This window comes from Vulpes vulpes, chromosome 13, assembly GCF_048418805.1.
Source record: "Vulpes vulpes isolate BD-2025 chromosome 13, VulVul3, whole genome shotgun sequence".
NCBI classification, from domain to species: Eukaryota; Metazoa; Chordata; class Mammalia; order Carnivora; family Canidae; genus Vulpes; species Vulpes vulpes.
This window is the reverse complement of record NC_132792.1, coordinates 152,064,341-152,083,593: the sequence shown is the minus strand read 5'-3', so window position 1 is coordinate 152,083,593 and position 19,253 is coordinate 152,064,341. Positions and strand designations below refer to the sequence as shown.

The following is a 19,253-nucleotide window of genomic DNA, read 5'->3' as shown; positions in this document are numbered from 1 at the left end:
AGAGTGGTTTGAGGGAGGCTATTATATATTCAGGATTATTTGTGGGTGGAAGTGAACTTTTGGAGGTTAAGGTTAGGGTCGACAACACTGAGTGGGGGGTGTGGATTTGGGACATTCACGTGATGATGGTAACAGACCCTGCGAGTGGATATTGAGATTAAGAGTAGACAAGGGGAAAGCAAGGGGGCAGAAGACAGAAGTTCAAGGAACTTATGCTGAAGGATTAGTCAAAAGGAGGCTGAGATGGTCAAGGGCAGGATGGAGAGGTGAGTGCCAGGGAGCGGAGTCAGGATGGTAGGTTTTGGGATCAGGATGGAGAGGTGAGTGCCAGGGAGCGGAGTCAGGATGGTAGGTTTTGGGATCAGGATGCTATGCTTCTAGAAACAGGGGAGAGGAGATACATCAGAGACATGATGGAACCACCCAGCAGAGGGTCCCCCCTGCTTCTCTTCCCATTCTGTAAGAGACGACAACTGGACACACAAGGGTCTTCATCCCCCACATTTCAACCAATGTAGATATCCTATTGCTCAGAAAGGTGTTTTTAAACAACACACTCCAGCAACTGAGTAGTTAAAAGAGAAACTGAGGCACGCAGTCCTAGAAAGCTTCTCGGATTTTCTGCTAGCACCCCATTCAGCACTCAGGCCAATGGAAGCTTGTAATTTGACGTTTTATTCTTGCTTTTTATTCTTCCCCCCTCTCCTTCCATTACACACATCAGTGCAAACACAATTACACACACACACACACACACACACACACACACGGCATGAAAGGGCCCTTTGCAAAAGCATTTTTCTGGATCAGACTTAATGCTGCTCGGAGGGGGGAAGAGCAGAGCAGAGGAAAGGCAGGAGATGCAAGCCACCATAGCTACTTTTCCTCCCCTTTAAGACTGCCTGGTTACGGTCCTGGGAAAGAAAACCCCTGCATTCCTCCCCTTTAATTCGGTTTATTGTTAAAGCACTGGAGCAGCTAATCCTCCCAGACCTGTAGGAGCTGGAGTAGGAGCACCATTCCTTCTGAGTCTCCGGGTAAGATGAGTCTGATTCTTTTCTTGGCTTTGGGAGGTTCCCTTGCTTAGGGGGAGGCAGGTGGCACGTAGAGATGTGTTCGAAGAGCCACTTTTGCAAGCAACTTGGGTATTCTATTCCTTTTAGCCCCATTTCCAGTCTTGCCTGACTCTTGTGGTATCAAGGGTAAGTTGTAGCTGCTTTGGAAAATAAGTCTGAATGGGGGCCCAGGTGGCACCTCCTTGCGGAGCCATCTGCCATCACTTCAGGGTTGGTGTGAGTGGGAACCGTTTGCACTTCTGAGCCACGCAAGGGGAGCAAAATATCCGTGTATGTCCCTCTTGCACCGCCTGCCTGCAGGCTGCATCTGAGGGGCAATCCTCAGGGCTACCCGGGAGGGGCTGCCCATCTGCAGAGGTGGGGACCTCCAGCGGGCTTGCACCCCTGCCTCCTTGCCCATCCTGCATCTCTTAACCTCTCTGACCCCATCGGTCAAGGACCCATGCCCTTCTGCCTACCTGTCTGGGTTGTTGTGACTGTTAAGAGAGCCAGTGGGCAAAAAGGTAGTTTGTAAACAGCCTGTGGCTCTGCAAACCCCCAGGGAGCAGACCAGCCTCAGTCCCTTCAGGCAGGGTCCAGGGACAGGCTCCAGCTCCACAGCCACCTGGGCTGCATTAGGATGCAGAACTCAGGGTGTCGGTCACAAGGCGGCTCCCTCACCTTCTCCAGGGGCAGGTCCATCTCCCTTCTGTCTTTAAACTTCCCCAGCTGGGCGGGCAGGTGAGATGTTAACGGGAGGTCTGGATTCTCCACCCCCACCCGCGCTGTGGCCCCTTCTCCCCACGTAACTTTGACGCACAAGCATTAACCCCGAGGCTCCCGGAGGCGGCTGCCAGGGCTGGCCCGGGTCTGGCGGTTGTGCCTGGCTGGCCAGCTGCTGGCTCTGGGACCGGATCAATTAACTGGTCAGGAGGAAAATCTCTGCGAGGGGTCAAAGAGTCAAGCAGGTTCCTGTTGGGGAAGGAGATGATCTTTCCCAGAGCAGAGGCCAGAAGCAGCCCGGCCCCTGGCAGCCCTTGTGACCCAGGCTTAACCAGGGCCAAAGATGAGATCCAATAGGCCATAACACAAAGTGCTTAGTAATACCTGATGTGGGAAACGCACGTGCCTTTAGCACGAGCCCACCAAGCCGGTGGGGCAAATAGTATTTCTCCCTCCCTATGGACGAGACCACTGAGACTCAAAGAGGCTTGCCTAGGGTTGCAAAGCTGGATATTGGTGGTATCCAGTTAACGACAGCAGCATTTGAATCCAGAACTTCTGACATCATCAGTGACCTTTCCGTGATACTGCAGATAGCTATCATGTGTTGGGGGCAGCGGCTGGCAGGCAGGTGTGTATTAAGAGCACTCTTGAGAATGCACAAAACTTTGGGAAAGAAGTCTGAGTGACAGGAGGTTTGAGCTGGAGCCCGGAGAGGCAGAGGATGGCCTGGCCTCAGAGCCCTTCTCGGAGCCTCCGAGTCAGCTGTTCCAGGGGGGACTTGGTCAGGTGCTGGGGTTCCAGGAAAGTGTCCCAAGGATGAGGCGAAGTACGTGAAACCGGGTAATCACTTCCAGGAGAGAGGCAACAGGTTTTGTGGAGGCTCTGATACACTGGGGATCCCAGTCGGGCTCTGCCATTGACCCTCGGATTTGGGGCATTTTCTGTAACATTCCTACCCAGCAGTACCCAGCTGTGAAATGGGCTTCACAACACCTCCTCTAAAGGCGGCAGCGAGGTGCCAGGGAGGGGAGGTGATGCAGGTGGAGCGCCCTGGGGTGTCCAAACTCCTCATGGCCTGGGAGCACTTCCTGGGAGCACTATAGGCAGCGGGCAGCGGCGCCCCGGCTCCCTCGCCCCGGCTCCCTCTCCCCGGCTCCCGAGCTGCCCGGGGCCTGCACCCAGGTGCCCATGGCTGCACCGAGCTGCCTGTGGCCGCATTGCGCTGCCCGCGGCCCAACCGAGCTGCCCGCAGCCGACCAAGCTGCTCAGGGCTGCACCGAGCTGCCCACGGCCAGACCGAGCTGCCCAGGGCTGCACCGAGCTGCCCGCGGCCCGACCAAGCTGTCTTGTGGCTGCACCGTGCTGCTCGCGGCCCGACCAAGCTGCCCTCGGCCCGACTGAGCTGCCCAGGGCTGCACAGAGCTGCCCGCGGCCCCACCGAGCTGCCCGCGGCCCAACCAGAGCTGTCCGTGGCTGCACCGAGCTGCCCGTGGCTGCACAGAGCTGCCCGCGGCCCGACCGAGCTGCCCGCGGCCCGACTGAGCTGCCCGCGGCCCTACTGAGCTGCCCAGGGCTGCACAGAGCTGTCCGCGGCCCGACCGAGCTGCCCGCGGCCGGACTGAGCTGCCTGCGGCCCGACTGAGCTGCCCAGGGCTGCACCGAGCTGCCCGTGGCTGCACCGAGCTGCCCACGGCCCCACCAAGCTGCCCGCGGCCCAACCGAGCTGCCCGTGGCTGCACCAAGCTGCCCGTGGCTGCACCGAGCTGCCCGCGGCCCCACCGAGCTGCCCGTGGCTGCACCGAGCTGCCCGCGGCCCCACCGAGCTGCCCGTGGCTGCACCGAGCTGCCCGCGGCCCCACCGAGCTGCCCGTGGCTGCACGGAGCTGCCCGGGCCGCCAGGTGAATGAGCCGCAGCATGAATGAGACTGGAGCGGCCGCGCGCGTCGCTACAACCGCAGGCGCATCCCCGCGGCCACCGCCGGGGCGGGGCGGGGGCTCGGCGGGGCGGGGCGGGGCGGCCGCGGGGCGGGGGGGGGGGGGGGGGCGGCTCCGAGGGGGCGCCCAGCACCTGCGCCAAGGCGGCACCTTCTGCGGAGTCCGGCTTAAGGGCGGCGCGTGGCAGACGCACCGTCACTATTACCCTTGAAAACTCCTTGGAGAGGTGGCCCCGGGGACCAGCGTGACGCCCGAGGAGAGACCCTTGGCTCGCGGTGCTGCCCAGGGCGGTGGCCGAGCTCCCTCTGCTCTTGGTTCAGCACCTGGTGAAGCAGTTGGTTTGCATTTCAGGGCCGGGATGTATGAAACATTAGATATTTTTAAACACTTTAGAGTCACAGTGAGCTGAGGTGCCCCCGCTGTGAAGCGCACTTGGGAGCAGAGCCGCTGGGGGGACCCCGGGTTGACTGGCGGCTCCTGTCCCGCGCGCTCACCTCTAGTTAGTGTCTCAGTTTCCCCTTCTTTCTCCCCAGCGCCTGGTGTTTATTTAATTCGCGTGCCAGTAAGGGGGACCCCTGCATAGCGTGACAGAGGTTGCAGGGTGATTCTGCGCCCCAGATGCCCCAGGAAGGTGGAGACACAGTGCAGGGATCATTATTCCCATTCAGCAGAGGAGGAAACTGAGGCTCCACGGGTTAGGAGCACGAGAGGAATCAGTGGCACACCCTTGCCCTCTCCAGGGACTCCTAGGTAGTGGCGGTCCCGCCACCAAATGAAGCCTTGGCGGATGTTTTATAAGAGGCACACAGTAAATCTTAAGCAACATGTGAGTTCTGACCTGTCACTGCAGCCGGAGGGAGTGGCTTAGACCTAAATGTGTGTTTGAGCCTGAAATAAACTGTAGGAGACCATTGAAAAACGTCCTTCCTCAGTGATTCTGTGAACCAAAAGTGCCACGCAGCGCTGGCCCTGGAGCCGCAGGCCTAGTGGGGGGACCGGGGGTGGAGCCCATGTTCCTTGCAGCTTCGTCCACCCAGAAGTCTCCAGGAGGCTTTAAGGTCCAGGGCCTGGGCTTGAGCTGCGGCCCGCAAAAGGGGAATGGATTGTGACAGCTCGCACAGGCCCAGCTGTGTGCCTCTGACACCGCGGCTGGCGAGAGCATGGCTATGACCTAAGGCTGCTGGAAACTTCCTCTGTTGCTCAAGCAAATGCAGAATCACAAAGTTATCAGAGGAGGTTTTCCCAAGTAGGCTCTGGGCAGCCCTGGACACCCTGGGTGCTAGCAGGTGCGACACAAGGAAGGTTTCACCGTCCAGTAAATTGGGGAGGGGGGGGGGATGCCAGGTTAGAGGGCATTAACCATGCATCTTTAAGAGTCATCAGAGCCTTCAACAAGCTAATGTGGATCATGAATCTCTAATAGGAGCAGCAAATCCACTTTGCACACAGAAAGCCTCCTGGGACTAATATGCTAAAAATCAAACTTCAAGGAACCTTGATCTATTCCAATCTCCTCTTTTCTCTTTCCACAAAGGTGGAAACCCAGAGAGGTTCGGTGTTCTGCCTGGAGCTACACAGCTCCTCGGTACCAAATTGAAACTGGAACCAGAACTTGAGCCCTTTCTTTCTTTTTTTATTTTTATTTTTTATTTTTTAGCCCTTTCTAATGTCCCTATCATTCCAAAGGATGACGCAAAGCCCAATATGGGTCAGAGTCCAGGAAACTGGGGATCAGGACAAGAAAACATCCCAGCGTTAGCCTTTTAGCCCCTCACCAAGCCATTTATATGTTGCCATGACTCCGTGAGCCCCAGCCCGGAGGCAGAGAGCACATTCTTATGAAAGATGACCCATCCGATAACCTCCCTCCCAGGACCCACCAGCTTTTCTGAGTCATGCTCCCAAGAAATGGAAAACCCTGGAAGCAGACTGCAAAGCAGTCTTAGGGTGGGCTGATTCCACTGAGGTCAGAAAGAGAGCCACATGCAGTCCCTCAGGAAGGCTCTGAGGCGAGCTTACCATGCCCCGAGTGATGCGCCCCTGCTTGCCCAGAAGCCCCAAGTAGGGGAGCATAGCTAAGGCCCAGTGGCTCTTCTCATGGGTAGTGATGAGACCCATTATCTGTGGGTCCAAGGGTACTGGGGTGCTACTCCAAGATTCTCTCCTTCCTTCTATCTCCTCTGGGTTGGTCCTATCCAGTTTAGGAGCCCTGCTTGGGCTGGGGAAACACACAGTGAATTGAATTGAATTGAGTTGAATTGAACCAAATGCCTGGATTAAAACATGGTGTGCCCAAGGCTCTGGGATGGTTTATCAGGAGGGGTGGCTTTTAAGCTGTTAGTCCAAGTGATTCGTTTAATAAGCCCCTCAGAGCAGCTGGGACTCCCCATAGGAAATTTTTGATAAGGAGGCTTTGTGGAGCAGGGTGGGCAGGAGTGAGGGGCCAGGGAGAGGGGCCAGGGCAGTGTGAGGTCATGAGGCGACCACGCATCTTTGGGACATGGTGATGGCAATGAGGAGGCCCCTGAAGATAAGCCTCGTCGGCCTTAGAGTTCTCTCTGGTGCCGGTGCTGTTCCTGTGACCAAATGGAGCTTGGGAAGGAGAGAAGGACAGGGGTCGGTCTTCCATGGAAGAAGCGTGAGAAGGGCACCTGCCTCCCGGGCTCATAGCCCAAGCATCTCTCAGCAGCACCTCATAAATAGCCAGGCTGGATGTCACCACGGATCACACGGCCTGTCCCCAGAAGCACAGAAAGGGTGGTGCTCAGAGGCAGCGTCCACCCCGGGGCTGCATGGCCTGCCCTTTAGGGAGAACTTTGCCCTCTGCGGTGTCCTCCCCAGCTGTGGAACTGTGCCCCGACACAGCAGGAAGACCACCCCGAAAACTCTGACGGAGCCCTGCCCAGGGGCGAGGCGCTGCACGAGGCCCAAGGGAGACAAGGAGACGGGCCAGGTTCGGTCCACGTGGAGTTACTTTCTTGGGAAGACGTGACCTCAGACTGTCATAGGTCGTACAGAAGCAAGGAGCTGGCTCATGTGACAGAGTGGCTTTGGGTGGGTGGAGGGACCGATACCGGATAGAATGGCCTCTTCCAGTGTCCCAGGTGCTGCTGAACAAGAGCCAGACCCAGGCCCTGAGAGGTGATGGTGGCCCTCCGTGGCCACTCTGCCCTGTCGGCTGCAGGGCTCTAAACAGAGCCTCGCCGTGACACCCTTAGACAGGAGGCCCCGTGGCCTTCCCTTCCCAGGGCATGGGTCTTCTTGCTGCGTGTCCCTCTCTAGCCAGTAAACAATTGTCCTCTCACCCTGTACCAATATTAAGTCGGACTCCCTGATGGCCCCAATGCTCTCTCCTGGGCCCTCCTCCCCATTGGATCATTGGACCGGTGTGGACGGGGCTCTTGGCCTATGTGGGCTCGGTACTAGGCACTAGGGATTCCAGCTGAGTAACACAGGGCGCCTGCAGCACCCGTAGTGGGGGTGGGGGACCCACGCATCCACAATCAATCTACAACCGACCTCTGAATGGCTTGAGCACGTTCATTTGCCAGCTCCCCTCCTGCAGGCCTGTGGTTTTAGTTGTTTATTTACACACCTACGCTTGGTCTTTCCAACTTGATGGGAAGCACTTTTTTTTTTTTTAAAGATTTTATTTATTTGTTCTTGAGAGACACACAGAGAGAGGCAGAGACACAGGCAGAGGGAGAAGCAGGCTCCCTATGAGGAGCCCAATTCAGGACTCGAACCCAGGGCCCCGGGATCACTCCCTGAGCTGAAGGCAGATGCTCAGCCGCTGAGCCACCTGGATGACCCGATTGGAAGCATTTTTTAAGGGCCTCGTGTCACAGCCACGTCTGCTGTAGTCCTGCAGGGAAAGAAGGAGTGTTGTCTCCAACAAGTCAAAGGTGGTCCCCATGAGTAAGGCCACTGCCTCGGCCGGGAGTTATTTCTGCAGAACATCCGTGAGGGTCCTGCCCTGTTGAGGAGTGAGGGTCACGGATGCCAACACCCACGGCGTCTCCTGAGCTACAGGGTGACCTCAGTTGTACCTCAGCAGTGGCTCTTCCCGAGCCCTGAAGTCCAGTGGAGGCTGTGGCTGGAGAGAGGGAGAGAGGTGGGCATACTTTGGGAACAAGTGACAGCCATCCCGGGGCTTCAGGCTTCTCGGGATGCGTTTTCTTTTCCTTCTAGAGAACCTAGATAGCAGCAGGAGTCGGGGAGCAGGGCGAGGACTTCGAGGGAAAGAAGCAGGGAGAATGTGGGCGCCCCTCTGAGGGCCCCTGGTTAGACCTCTGCAGCGCTGGGCGGGGGCCTGGGGACCTCCCTGCGGTTGGGGGCTGGTGGTGGTGGGAATGACCCAGGGTTTCAGATCTGGGGCGCCCCCCTCCCCGCCCCGAGTTTTCCACATTGCTCTGAAGATAGAGCTAAATTGTTAGGCTTGAGTGTATGGGAGGAGGGGTGGGCGGGAAAGATGTGTTCTTATAGCCGGCTTAGCTAAGAATACTATGTTTTTAAGCTATTTAAGAGAGATGGGAGAGAAGGAACAGGGAGTACAAATCTGCTAATGAGGTGGTCGTGCCTCCCGGAGAGCAGGCCCGGGTTCCGCGGGGCTCCAGCAGGGGGAGCGATGCACACCCAGCTGCTGGCCCCAGAGCTGGAAAGAAGAGTCTGGATTGGAGGGCGCCTGGGTGGCCCAGTGGTGGAGCATCTGCCTCTGGCTCAGGTCGTGATCCCCGCGGGGAGCCTGCTTCTCCCCCTGCCCATGTCTCTGTGTCTCCTTCTGTGTCTCTCATGGTAAATAAATAAAATCTTTTTTTTAAAAAAAGAAGAAGATGCTTGATTGGGTCCTTACCTGGATAAGCAGCATCTGCAGGCCTGGGGGTTCTGTGAAGGGGAGAGAGACAGACACACACACACAGACCGATCCTGTCGATTCGGCTCCTCTGACTGTCCACGCCGACACCCCCATACGTCCGTCGAGACTCCCAGCTGCAGTGTCCACGCTAAGAAGCACTTGAGCCACGCCCAGATGCCAACCTCTCTGATAAGTGGAAGCTGCCAGATTTGGGGCTGAGACTCTGCAGAGTGGCATCCGGATAAAGATAGCCCGGATTCTAATATCTCATCTTCCCCAAAGCAGCCTGCCAGTCAGAGTTCATTTGTCTCTGCCTTGTCACTGGGCCCTCCAAATCAAGGACCAGGCCACCGCACGGCTGGCGAGTCCTCCTCTGGCTAGCGGGCCCTGAACTGCTGCGTCCCTCTGGGCTGCCACCCTCCCAGGACGAGCAAATCCACTGACGGACCTGAGGATACAAGCACAAACCAGATCTACGCGGGAATGTGCTACATGCTAAGGGATTCGTAGTATTAACTCGCGTGCGTTTTTCATAATATCGGCCACCAGTTCGCGTACAGCCAGGCTGCAGGTTTACACGCAATCCTGAAGTGAGCAAAGGAAATGTAGCATCTTTATTTCCTCTAAAGTCCTTCTCGCGAACCCAAAAGGGAAATGGGCAACTTTAAATGTGAACTTGTTCATCACAGCGTCTCGGGTTCAGCAGAGTCTCGTTGCGCTGCCTCAGTTTCTCCCAGGAAAGCACACAGCCGTGAGACAGCTTCTCCTCCTCTTGCTCTACGTCCGGGACATCTTATGTGATAAGGTGCTTACCTGACTTAGTTGTAGATAGGAGAAGGGGGCCTCAGACTCATCGGGGACCTCAGATCCCAGGGATCTGGGATCTCACCAGAGGACAACTGGTGACCTCTGAGGTGTGACTGGTCCCACCTGGGGGCGTCATGCTGACACCCTCTGCCAAAGGCCCAGCTCCCAGCCATTTGCTTCCACCTGAGAAGCCCCGATTAAAGCTGTCTCTTCTTCCGGACCCCAGGGGACAGGCCCTCTGGCAGCTCTATGTCCCTTCACCAGGGCCATGATAAATGTTAAAGGACTGGTTCTCCAAGATAGGGGGATGACCTGGGGAGAAGCCCTGGTTCATGTAGCATTTGCCCCCGTCCATGGTCTCAGTGCTCCCACTGTGGCCAATTTCAAGCCCACAGCCTGAGACCTCTAACCACAGAGCTGGGGAGACCACTACGGTCGGCTGTCGTGACCTGAAGCAAGCTGGCTGCAGCCCCCCGCAGGCCCTGGGGAACTTCTAGGGTCCCTAAGGGTCATGCCACCCTGTCTCCCCCAGGGCCTGCCCCATGATTACTTCCCACTGTGTTGAGTGTGGTTGTGGTCAAGTACCTCCCGCGCGTAGAACTTCCCACCAGATGGGAAGCCCACCCATCCGTGTCACCGAGGTCCCCCATTCCTGGATGGGCGTTCTACTCCGTAAGTGTGTGAAAGCAAAGATGCGTGCTTCGGGCAACTACACTCACCTCCCCCATATCCTCACCAGGATCCACTGGGACCAAAATTGTCAAGCACACCTGTTCCCCTCCCATGGGGCCCTCGCTTGTGTCATGTTCCTCTTATTCATAGGAGCTTACAGCTCACACTAGTGTCTGAGTGCAGAAGCGGTTTCCCTCTATGCTACAGACCCTAGTTTGTGACACGAGCCCTCCCGATGTGGATTACCAGGAATGAAAATACATCAGCTTAGTACCCCCGAATATTGTCTCTGTCACAACGGTTTAGTATCTGTGAGACAAATGTGCTAAGTCTCTACGTCCACTATTTCACGTAACCTGCACCATGACCATAGACGGCTCTATCCCCATTTTACAGATGAGCTAACAGACTCAGAGGTCAGTAACTTGCCTAAGGCCGTTCAAATAAAATAACCAACAGTGGTAGAATTTGAACTCAGGTTGACCTCCAAACCTCTGCTCTTTACCTGATGCCAAATTGTGGAGGCACAAACTTTCTTTGTTCTGAGGCTATTAGAAGACCCCATGGATCCTATAGGAACTTGTTTTTTAAGATTATATTATTTATTCATTCATGAGAGACACAGAGAGTGAGAGAGGCAGAGACATAGGCAGAGGGAGAAGGAGGCTCCCCGTGGGGAGCCCGATGCAGGACTCGATCCTAGGACCCCGGGATCAAGCCCTGAGCCAAAGGCAGATGCTCTCAACTACTGAGCCACCCAGGTGCCCCCCACAGGAATTTTTTTAAATGGGGGAAGGAGGTGCATTGCCCAAGAGATGCAGCCATTGGGCATATTTTCCTACTTCTTAGTTAGGTCCAAGGAGAATAGGGAAAAAGAGGCAGCTAGGGCAGAGAGATTCCCGCCAACCCACCCAGTCGCCCCCCAAGCACATGTTTCTCTCAAGTATTCATGCCTCACCAAGGGCACTGTCACCCCAAAACTCCTACCAGAGACATGACAGCCAGCCTAGACTCCTCTCACCGCCCTGTGGGCACATCCCCTGGTGTCGTACATAATCGGAACCCCAGAACGTATCCCGAGCACACCCCTACTCTCCCTCACTACCGCCACAATCCAAGCCACCATCACTTCCCTCCTGGACTTGTGTCCCCCACCCATTTTCCATATATCAGCTCTTACTCCCCCGACCCCATTGTCCACAAAGCAGCTGGAGTGAGCTCTAATGCATCAGTGGCGTAATTCCTCTTCAAAAAATCTTTCCATATCTTGCCCTCTTGCTTAGAAGAAAATCCAGTACCTTCAGCAGAGCCTATAAGGCCTTATATGCTCTGCCCCCTGCCTGCCTTCCCCTGCCCACTCACCGCCCCGTGTCATGCAGGGTTCATCTGCTCCAGCCACACTGTCCCATCCGTCCCTTCAGGCTCTGGTCCCGTCCTGCCCCCACTTGGGCCTCCTGTATTTTATTCCTCCTGCCAAAACGCTCCCTCACACACACTGTGTGCTTGGCAGGCTCCTTCACATACTTCTGATCTCAGCTTAAATATGACCTGCTCTAGCGCCTTCCGGTGACTTTTAGGTAAAGATGACCGTCCCCCTTTGTCCCTCTTAAGCCTAGGTTTTATTCTTTCACGGTTTTCCTACACTAGGTCTCTGCGTACATGGTACTTCACTTGCTCCTGGCATGCCTCCTGTGGGCCTGCCGGTCTCAGGAAGACAGAACCGTCACCTGTACGCAGCCAGCACCTGGTGCATCATAGGTGCCGACTCGGGTGAATGGATATGGTGACTCCGGGACCCCGATACAAAGTCGGGACAAGATTCAATTCAGATTTTAATGAATAACTATTTCCCCAGCACCGTACTAATGTTGTGGGAGTTTGGGAGCGAACAATGCTTGTTCATCTTGTTCATCTAACAGTCTTTCATGAGGCCCAGAACAGGTAGGAGAGAGGCAAGAGGAAACAGGACTGGGGAGGTGGGCCGACCCAGACAACATAAGGTACCAGAAGGGAAGTCGAGCTGACTCCGCGGTTTGAATCAAGACCTTGACCATCACCTGGAAATGCAGGAAATGCCTCATTCAGCTTAGATTCCCCCGCAAGGTGCATAGTTGTGTACTAATCCGTACGTGGGTGTGTTACTGCCCCTATATACGTATGTACAAAGTGGGCTTTGCACTACTAGACTCTCAACTCCTTGAGCGTGTAGCAAGTACAATGGGCATGCCGTAGACATGCAATACATTTGCTATAGTAATTTAGTTTAGTTTTTTTTTTTTTTAAGAGAGCACACAAGAGGTGGGTGGCGGCAGGGAGCAGGTTCTCCGCTGAGCAGGGAGCTGGACACGGGGCTCGATCCCGGGACCCCGAGATCATGACCTGATCCAAAGGCAGACCCTTAACTGACTGAGCCACCAGGTGCCCTTGTTGTAGTAATTTTAAAGAGCAAGTGGAGAGAATAGACTTATTTTTGCCCATTATCCAGGTTTTGCTTCCCAATCCTTCATTCTAGCTACTATATGAAAGATGTGTTTTTGATTCTTTTTGCAATTTGTTCTCATCCTGTCTGAGACATTAGCTGATCAGACCCTTTGTCCCCTTCCTCAAAGTATCCCCCAAAGCTTCAACTCTGGAGGCGATGGGTCGAAAGGAAGAAGATGACTGCAGCTCCTGGAAGAAACAGACGACCAACATCCGGAAAACCTTCATCTTCATGGAAGTGCTGGGATCGTGAGTCCTGGGGCTGAGAGATGGGGCGGCCGGGCTGCGTGCTGGGCGGGGGCGTGGAGGCTGGGAGCCTGGAAGAAGTTGTTCTGGGCCAGCAGCAGCTGACAAACTAGGACTGAGACTGCAGGGACTGGGGAGGTGAGTAGGGGAAGGTAGCTTGGTTTCATAACCCTGGGCCCACAGGGAATACCAGCCCTTTCCTTAGGTGGAAAGGCCTATCCTGGCCCACCCCCGGTGACCCCCCTTCCCCTACCTCTAGATCAGAGACAACTTGTGGCTTCTCAGCCTGGTGGCAGGAAAGAGGGGTTCTGGGGTACCTCCAGACATTCAGTGGCCCTAGAATTTCCTGGGTCGCATCCTCCAGGGTCTTCATTTCCTCGGGCAGCAAATAGGCCAACCAACCCCCCATGTCTGCTGTAGACAGAGGAGAAGGGGCTTTTGGGGCCTAGAAAGCTGACGGGTACGTATGCCGAAGTCAGCTCCCCACGCATGCCGGAGTCAGCTCCCCACCACCATCCTCTCTGCTCTATATTTAAGTGCCATGTTGGAAAAATAAAGTCACGCCGTAGCCCAAACTCCTACCAGCCTCCGGAGTGTCTGCTTCTGCCCCTTGACAACGATTACACGGCTGGAGGAGCAGAGACAGCCTGTCTGGAGCTGACTGTCCTGTTCAGTCCTGTCTCTCCTCCAGGAGGCTGCAGGCTCTGATGCAGGCTGCCACCGGCTCCAGGCCACCAGCTCCAGGCCACCAGCTCCTCTGTGGCCTCAGGACCCCAGCTGGCCAGCTAATTAGTCTGGGCTAATTGGGCCCCAGGAAGTGAGGGGCAGTTAGTAGGCCGTCCATTCAAGCAGGCTTTCCCTTTAGCCAACTCGGGCTAAGTTTAGCTCCCTCCACCCTGGCCAGGAGGCCATGACCTCGGGCAATGACAGCTCCCCACACTCTCATGATAGACGGAGGGGAGCCAGGTCTGGCCCCAAGGGCAGCCCCCACCCCTGGGCTCTCCCTGCCTGAGCAAGGGCTCTGAGCACACAGGAGGATCTCGGTGCTGGTGCGGTCATCAGAGCATTGGCCCTCCATCAAGGCCCTTTGCCAAGACGGGGGTGGCTAGAGAGGGGGTTTTTTGGCAGGAGAGAGGGACAAGACTCATGCGTGAATCAGAGATGATTTGCTAAGAATCCCAAAAATCAAGAGAAGGAGGGGGGATGCCCAGGTTGACAAGTGCTTATTCACTGTCTGCTCAGATTTGTGCTGTGGGACTGTCAGACGTATGCTGCTCCCAGGGGGGTCGGCGAAGTCGGCCAGGGTCCTAACCTAGAGGGACATCCAGGGACCCCGGGGAGCTTATCCCTCTACCTTTCAACTGTGAAAATATCTAAAGTTTTTAGAAAGTGAAATAATAGTGCAGGGAACAACCGATATACTGACCACCTCAATTCAACAATTGTTAACATTTCATTATATTTGTTTTATGTACATACATCTCTCTCTCTCTCTCTTTCTCTCTCTCTCTCTCTCTCTCTCTCTCTCTCTCTCTCACACACACACACACACACACACACACACACACTTATTTCCCTGAACGATTTGTAAACAGTTGCAAACATCATGACATGTCACCTTGGAATCCTTCTGTCTGCATCTCCTAGAAATAAAGGCACTTTCTTCCATATGCCCAATGGCATTGCCACACTCAAGACAGTTAATAATAATTCCCTAGTAGCATTTTGGCAGAGATAGTTTTCTGGGGGTTTTTGTCTTGTTTTGTTAAGATTTTATTTATTTATTCATGAGAGACACACAGAGAGAGGCAGAGACACAGGCAGAGGGAGAAGCAGGCTCCCTGCAGGGAGCCCGATGCAGAACTCGATCCCAGGACCCTAGGATCACGCCCTGAGCCAAAGGCATATGCTCAACCACAGAGCCACCCAGGTGTCCCTGGTTTTTTGTTTTCAAATATATATATATATACAGATTCCTGGTCCTAGACCTATTGCACGGGGATTCGGGGAGATAGGCCCGAGCAGCTAGGACTCTATTTTTCGTGCTTCCAATGGCTCTAACCTACCCAGCCCCTCACTGACCTGGGGAACCAAAGGGACAAGACAGGGGGCAGGTCACAGCAGTGGGGGCTGATCGGTAACTAAACAGTAGGCCCCCCTGTTGTGCCCAGGAGGGGGCCAGGCAGCCCCAGGGCCGTTACCGTAGTTACCGGAGTTGGAGTTACCGTAGTTACCGAGGTGAGGTGGTGCAGCGCTGACGGGGAGGGAGCAGTGGGCAGCGCAGACTCCTCTGAGCGAGATGCACCAGAATCTCAGGACAAAGGCTTCTTCTCTGTAGCCCTCAGCTCCTCTGGAACACCCCGCCAGGGAGAGAACGCTTGCGGAGGTCCCCCAGAATCCCTGGGCCCTCAGGTAACCGTAGAGGCACGGGGCATAGCTCGTCCACAGCAGGGCGAGTGTCACCCAGGTCCCAGTCCCCCTCCTTTCACTGCGCAGGAAGCGGCTTTTCTCCTTGGCCCTCCCTCCCCTCACCCATCGAGCAGTCTCCCAGCAAGAGGGGAGAGCGAGTCAGGGCCCCAAAGGCAGACCAAGCTCTACCGCAGCAAAGCACTCCTGGCTCCGGAGGCTCTGCTTGTCTTGCTTTCCGACCCCAGCAACCTTAGCTGCTCAAAGCTAGCTCTCTGCTCCCCAGGCTGACCAGTGGCACAATTCAGTCTTGTAACCGCTCTCCCCTGCCCTGTGACACACACACACACACACACACACACACACACACACACACTGTACGAGGAGCCTGAGGCAGAAAAGCAGTAACACCACAATCGCCACAACACTGCACATCTCCAGGAGGCGTGGTTTACACACGCACTGAGATGTCAATGGCCCCCCAGGAAGGCCTTAGTTCAATCTCTTTCCACAAGAGGACCCCAGTAGGTGTCAGGGAGCCACCTGTGCCTATGGGTGAAAGGGGTGACTCTGAAAGTGAGTCCTGGGAGGTCACGGCTGGCAGGAATCCTGAGAGCTGTGCGGTTCACCTCTCTCCTTTTACAGGAGGGAAGGTGGGATCCGAAGATGAGTGGAACGCGCAGCCCATCCCAGGCCAGCCTCCTCACACATCCAGCCTCCCTCCATCCATGCAACCAACACACCTGTATTGAGCTTTTTCCATACGTGCCCAGCCAGAGGAGCTGGTACTCATGCACGTGCATCTCCCACTATTCCCTGTCTCCTACTTCACAGATGGTGCTGGACCCCGTAGCCCCCTCCCTACCTGCTGCCCTGTGCCTCCTCCATGCTGTCCCCTCGACTTCTCTAACCACCACCTGAGACGTCACTTCCAACTTTTCACTGGGCTAACTCTCCTTCATCCCTTAAAACTGAGGTCAGGGTGATCTTAAGTCTGAAGGCCAAGAATGAGGTGCTCCTTAGCTACTCCGAGCAATGGCTTTGTACCCATTAGAAAAATACCCTTTTCTGCAGCCTGCTCTCTGCTGGGGGAAATTAGTGTTGTCACGATTATTGTAGGAAGATGTGCCAAGGGAAACATCTTCCAAGGGAAGATGGCATCTGCCGGAGTCGTGTACCAGAGCAGAGACCCTGTCCTCAACGTTCATTATCTAGGGTCTCATCATACCCCCTGCTTCTCTGTACGTGTCTATCTCGCACACCAGACTCTAAGCGAGGCCAATGAGTATCCTAGGGCCTAACACTAGGGTTCCGTTAGCTGAGCAAACATTCCTTGAATGCCTAATAACATTTTGCAAATTGAATGTTAATTGCTCATTTGTCTGTGCTCTTCACTAGTCTACAGGCTTCTTAAGACCGGACACACTTACCTTTTTATCTCCAGTGTCTGACTCAGTAGGTGCTCAATAAATCTTGATTGAAGGGATGAATGAAGGAATGAATGAATGAATAGAGGAAGCTCTGAAGGCTCTGATTAACTCCGTTCCAGTGCAGCTGGGGGGGAAACAGGAAGCTCAGACCCAGGAAACACCAAGTATTTTCTAACGCAGATTCTCAAAGTCCTTACACAAGCTTGACTGCTATTGGGCCTCCATTCTAGAATCCCAGATGGCAGGGGAGAGGATGGCTCAGCTGTTTCCTCACTTACACTCTAGTGCCTCTTGTTACTACCAGGTGTTCTCCCTAATGGTATTCAAATAATAATAGTAATAACAATAACAGTGTCTGACGCTTAGTTTAACAGATGTCAGGGATGCTTTTAAGCACATTACATATGTTAATTCATTTAATCTTCTAAACAATGCTATGAAACAGCTACTATTGACACTCCCACTTTTCAGATAAAGAATCTGGGTATATAGAAGTTAAGTTGACTTGTCACCCAAAAAAGCTGAAGTTCTCACATGGGCACTTGGGCCTCAGCATCTGCTCCTGGCTATGGCTCTACTAGCCTGGTCTCCAGAAGACCCCCACTCAAAGCAAAAAGGCTATAATTTGGAATTTCCATTGCGTTCTATCCTCTCCATCTCCAGAAAATCTGCCCAGGGCTGCTGGGTCCTGTCTTTCATTCTCACCGATCCTACTGAATGAGAGGGTGTTCAGCCCCCTTAGCCTATGATAATTGGTTCACAGTAACTATCACCACCTAAAACGGAGACTGGAGTTTTTTCCCATCACTGCTTGAGCCCTGTCCACACTGCTACCTCCAAGTGCTGTTCCAGTGTGCCACACTTCATCATGCTGGAAGAAACAAAGCAAATTGCCTCTGCAGTAGCCCCACTTTAATGGGTTGGCCAAATGGAGAAAACTCTTCGTAAGCAAAGCAGAGTCCCCGGGGGTCCTTAACAAATTCTAGAATCCGGAAATAGCACCCGGCTAGTCTCGGAGTTTGTAGTAGAGTCTTTTCTTTTTTGAAAGAAAGGACAGAAGGCTTGTCAGATAGGCTATACCCTGGATGCAGTAACAGTGGAAACTAATTACCAGCCACACCTTCCTTCATCTGCCCTTTGGTTTTGCCTCCAACAATGTTCCCTAGCCAGCCAGTACTAATTTTTATCTCTTGGTGTCTTATACGTAGAGGCGCTTTTTCAGAAGTTTTCCTGGTGAAGCAAAGGGTGACTGGGAAGCTCTTTGCCCTGAAGTGCATCAAGAAGTCCCCTGCCTTCCGGGACAGCAGTCTGGAGAATGAGATTGCCGTGTTGAAAAAGTGAGTGGGGTCTTAGGGTTGGTCAGGGACAACTGTGGGATCACAACATTTCCTTCACGAATTACCTTCCAGAAGGACTGAAGCTGGATTTCTACACCCAAAGGCATCGCTCCCTTTGATTGAGTTGATGAGTCCGTTTGATCCATCAGTTAAGTTTAGCCAGACACTGGGGAGCGGGGAGGGGCGGTGAGAAAGGGCAGCAAATTGACTAGCAAACCAACTGGTAGGAGACCTGGATTGCGCACGTAGACCAGAGAGTAGTTTGCTCAAAGGCACAAAAATCAATTGGGGGCCAATACCCGGAAGAATCAGTAATTACGTAAGCAGAATAAGATTTGGAAATTAGAAAAAAAAAAAGATTTGGAAATTACCTGAATTGTAGCAAAGTAAATGTAGGTTCAGCATCTAACTATCATGATAGAGGCCCTACTAACAAACCATCAAGTGGCTACAACAGGACCATATAATATATGGTCCTATATATAACACTATAACGTATAACACTGTGCCAAAAGTATACTAGGTGTCAGGAACACAAGCATAAGGCTGACAAAATTCCTCACCCTCAGGAACTCACATTTTCTGGGCAGAGTCAGACAGATAACAAACTCTGATCCCACCGAACATGAGCCAATGGCAGCAGAAGGTGAAGTCTGGAGAAGACAGATTCATTTTGCCTACATGTGTGTTTTTATGAGTATAGGGTATTAGGTACATTTTCAAAGAAGAAGGACCTGATTGATGAGGAGAATTTGATGGAGATGGGAGAGGCAATGCAGAAAGGGAATTGAGGCTGAGAGTAACACAAACTTTAACATAGAATTGTGAAAGTGCAAAGGATGTTAGGGAAAAGTCATTGTTGGGAGCCCCTGAACTTAGAGCGAGGACCAACAAGGGACAGGAGATGGAATCAAATGAGGCCTGATTATGAAGGGTGTTGGATACCATGATAAAGAATGCTGACTTCATTCTGCGGGCAAAGAAAAGTCATCAAAGGATTTTAAGGAAGGGATCACCTGATCAGATTTCTACTTTACAGCCATCCCTCTTAAGGATGGTAGAAGATGGATTTGATGCCAGCCTAGAGAATGGGAGACCAATTCTAAGACTTTCTCAGCAATCTCAGCAAGGGGTGAGGATACAAGCAAAAGTAATAGCAGGATCATGTGGCAGCAGAAAGACTGGATTCAAGAGAAAGAAGTGACTAGATTTGGAGTTGGCTGGTGACAGCACAAAAGAGAAAAGTATTAAAAGTGATGCTAAGATTGAGCAGTTCAGTGGAAGGTGATATCACTGTTTGGGA

General features: G+C 53.8%; 1 protein-coding gene across 3 annotated transcripts in view; it reads left to right on the top strand.

Annotated features, from left to right (window-relative positions):
- Positions 1-314: 314 nt before the first annotated feature.
- The window catches only part of CAMK1G (calcium/calmodulin dependent protein kinase IG), a 31,412-nt gene continuing 12,473 nt past the window's right edge, over positions 315-19,253 (top strand). For 2 of the 3 annotated variants that reach the window (XM_025982298.2, XM_025982296.2), the window contains exons 1-3: positions 809-1,037; positions 12,660-12,780; positions 17,822-17,950. In XM_025982298.2, the coding sequence (XP_025838083.1) occupies positions 12,689-12,780; positions 17,822-17,950 (221 nt within the window). In that variant the 5' untranslated portion in view covers positions 809-1,037; positions 12,660-12,688. Of the gene's footprint in view, positions 1,038-12,659; positions 12,781-17,821; positions 17,951-19,253 lie in introns of all 3 variants that reach the window. The other variant, XM_025982295.2, reaches the window with a different exon arrangement.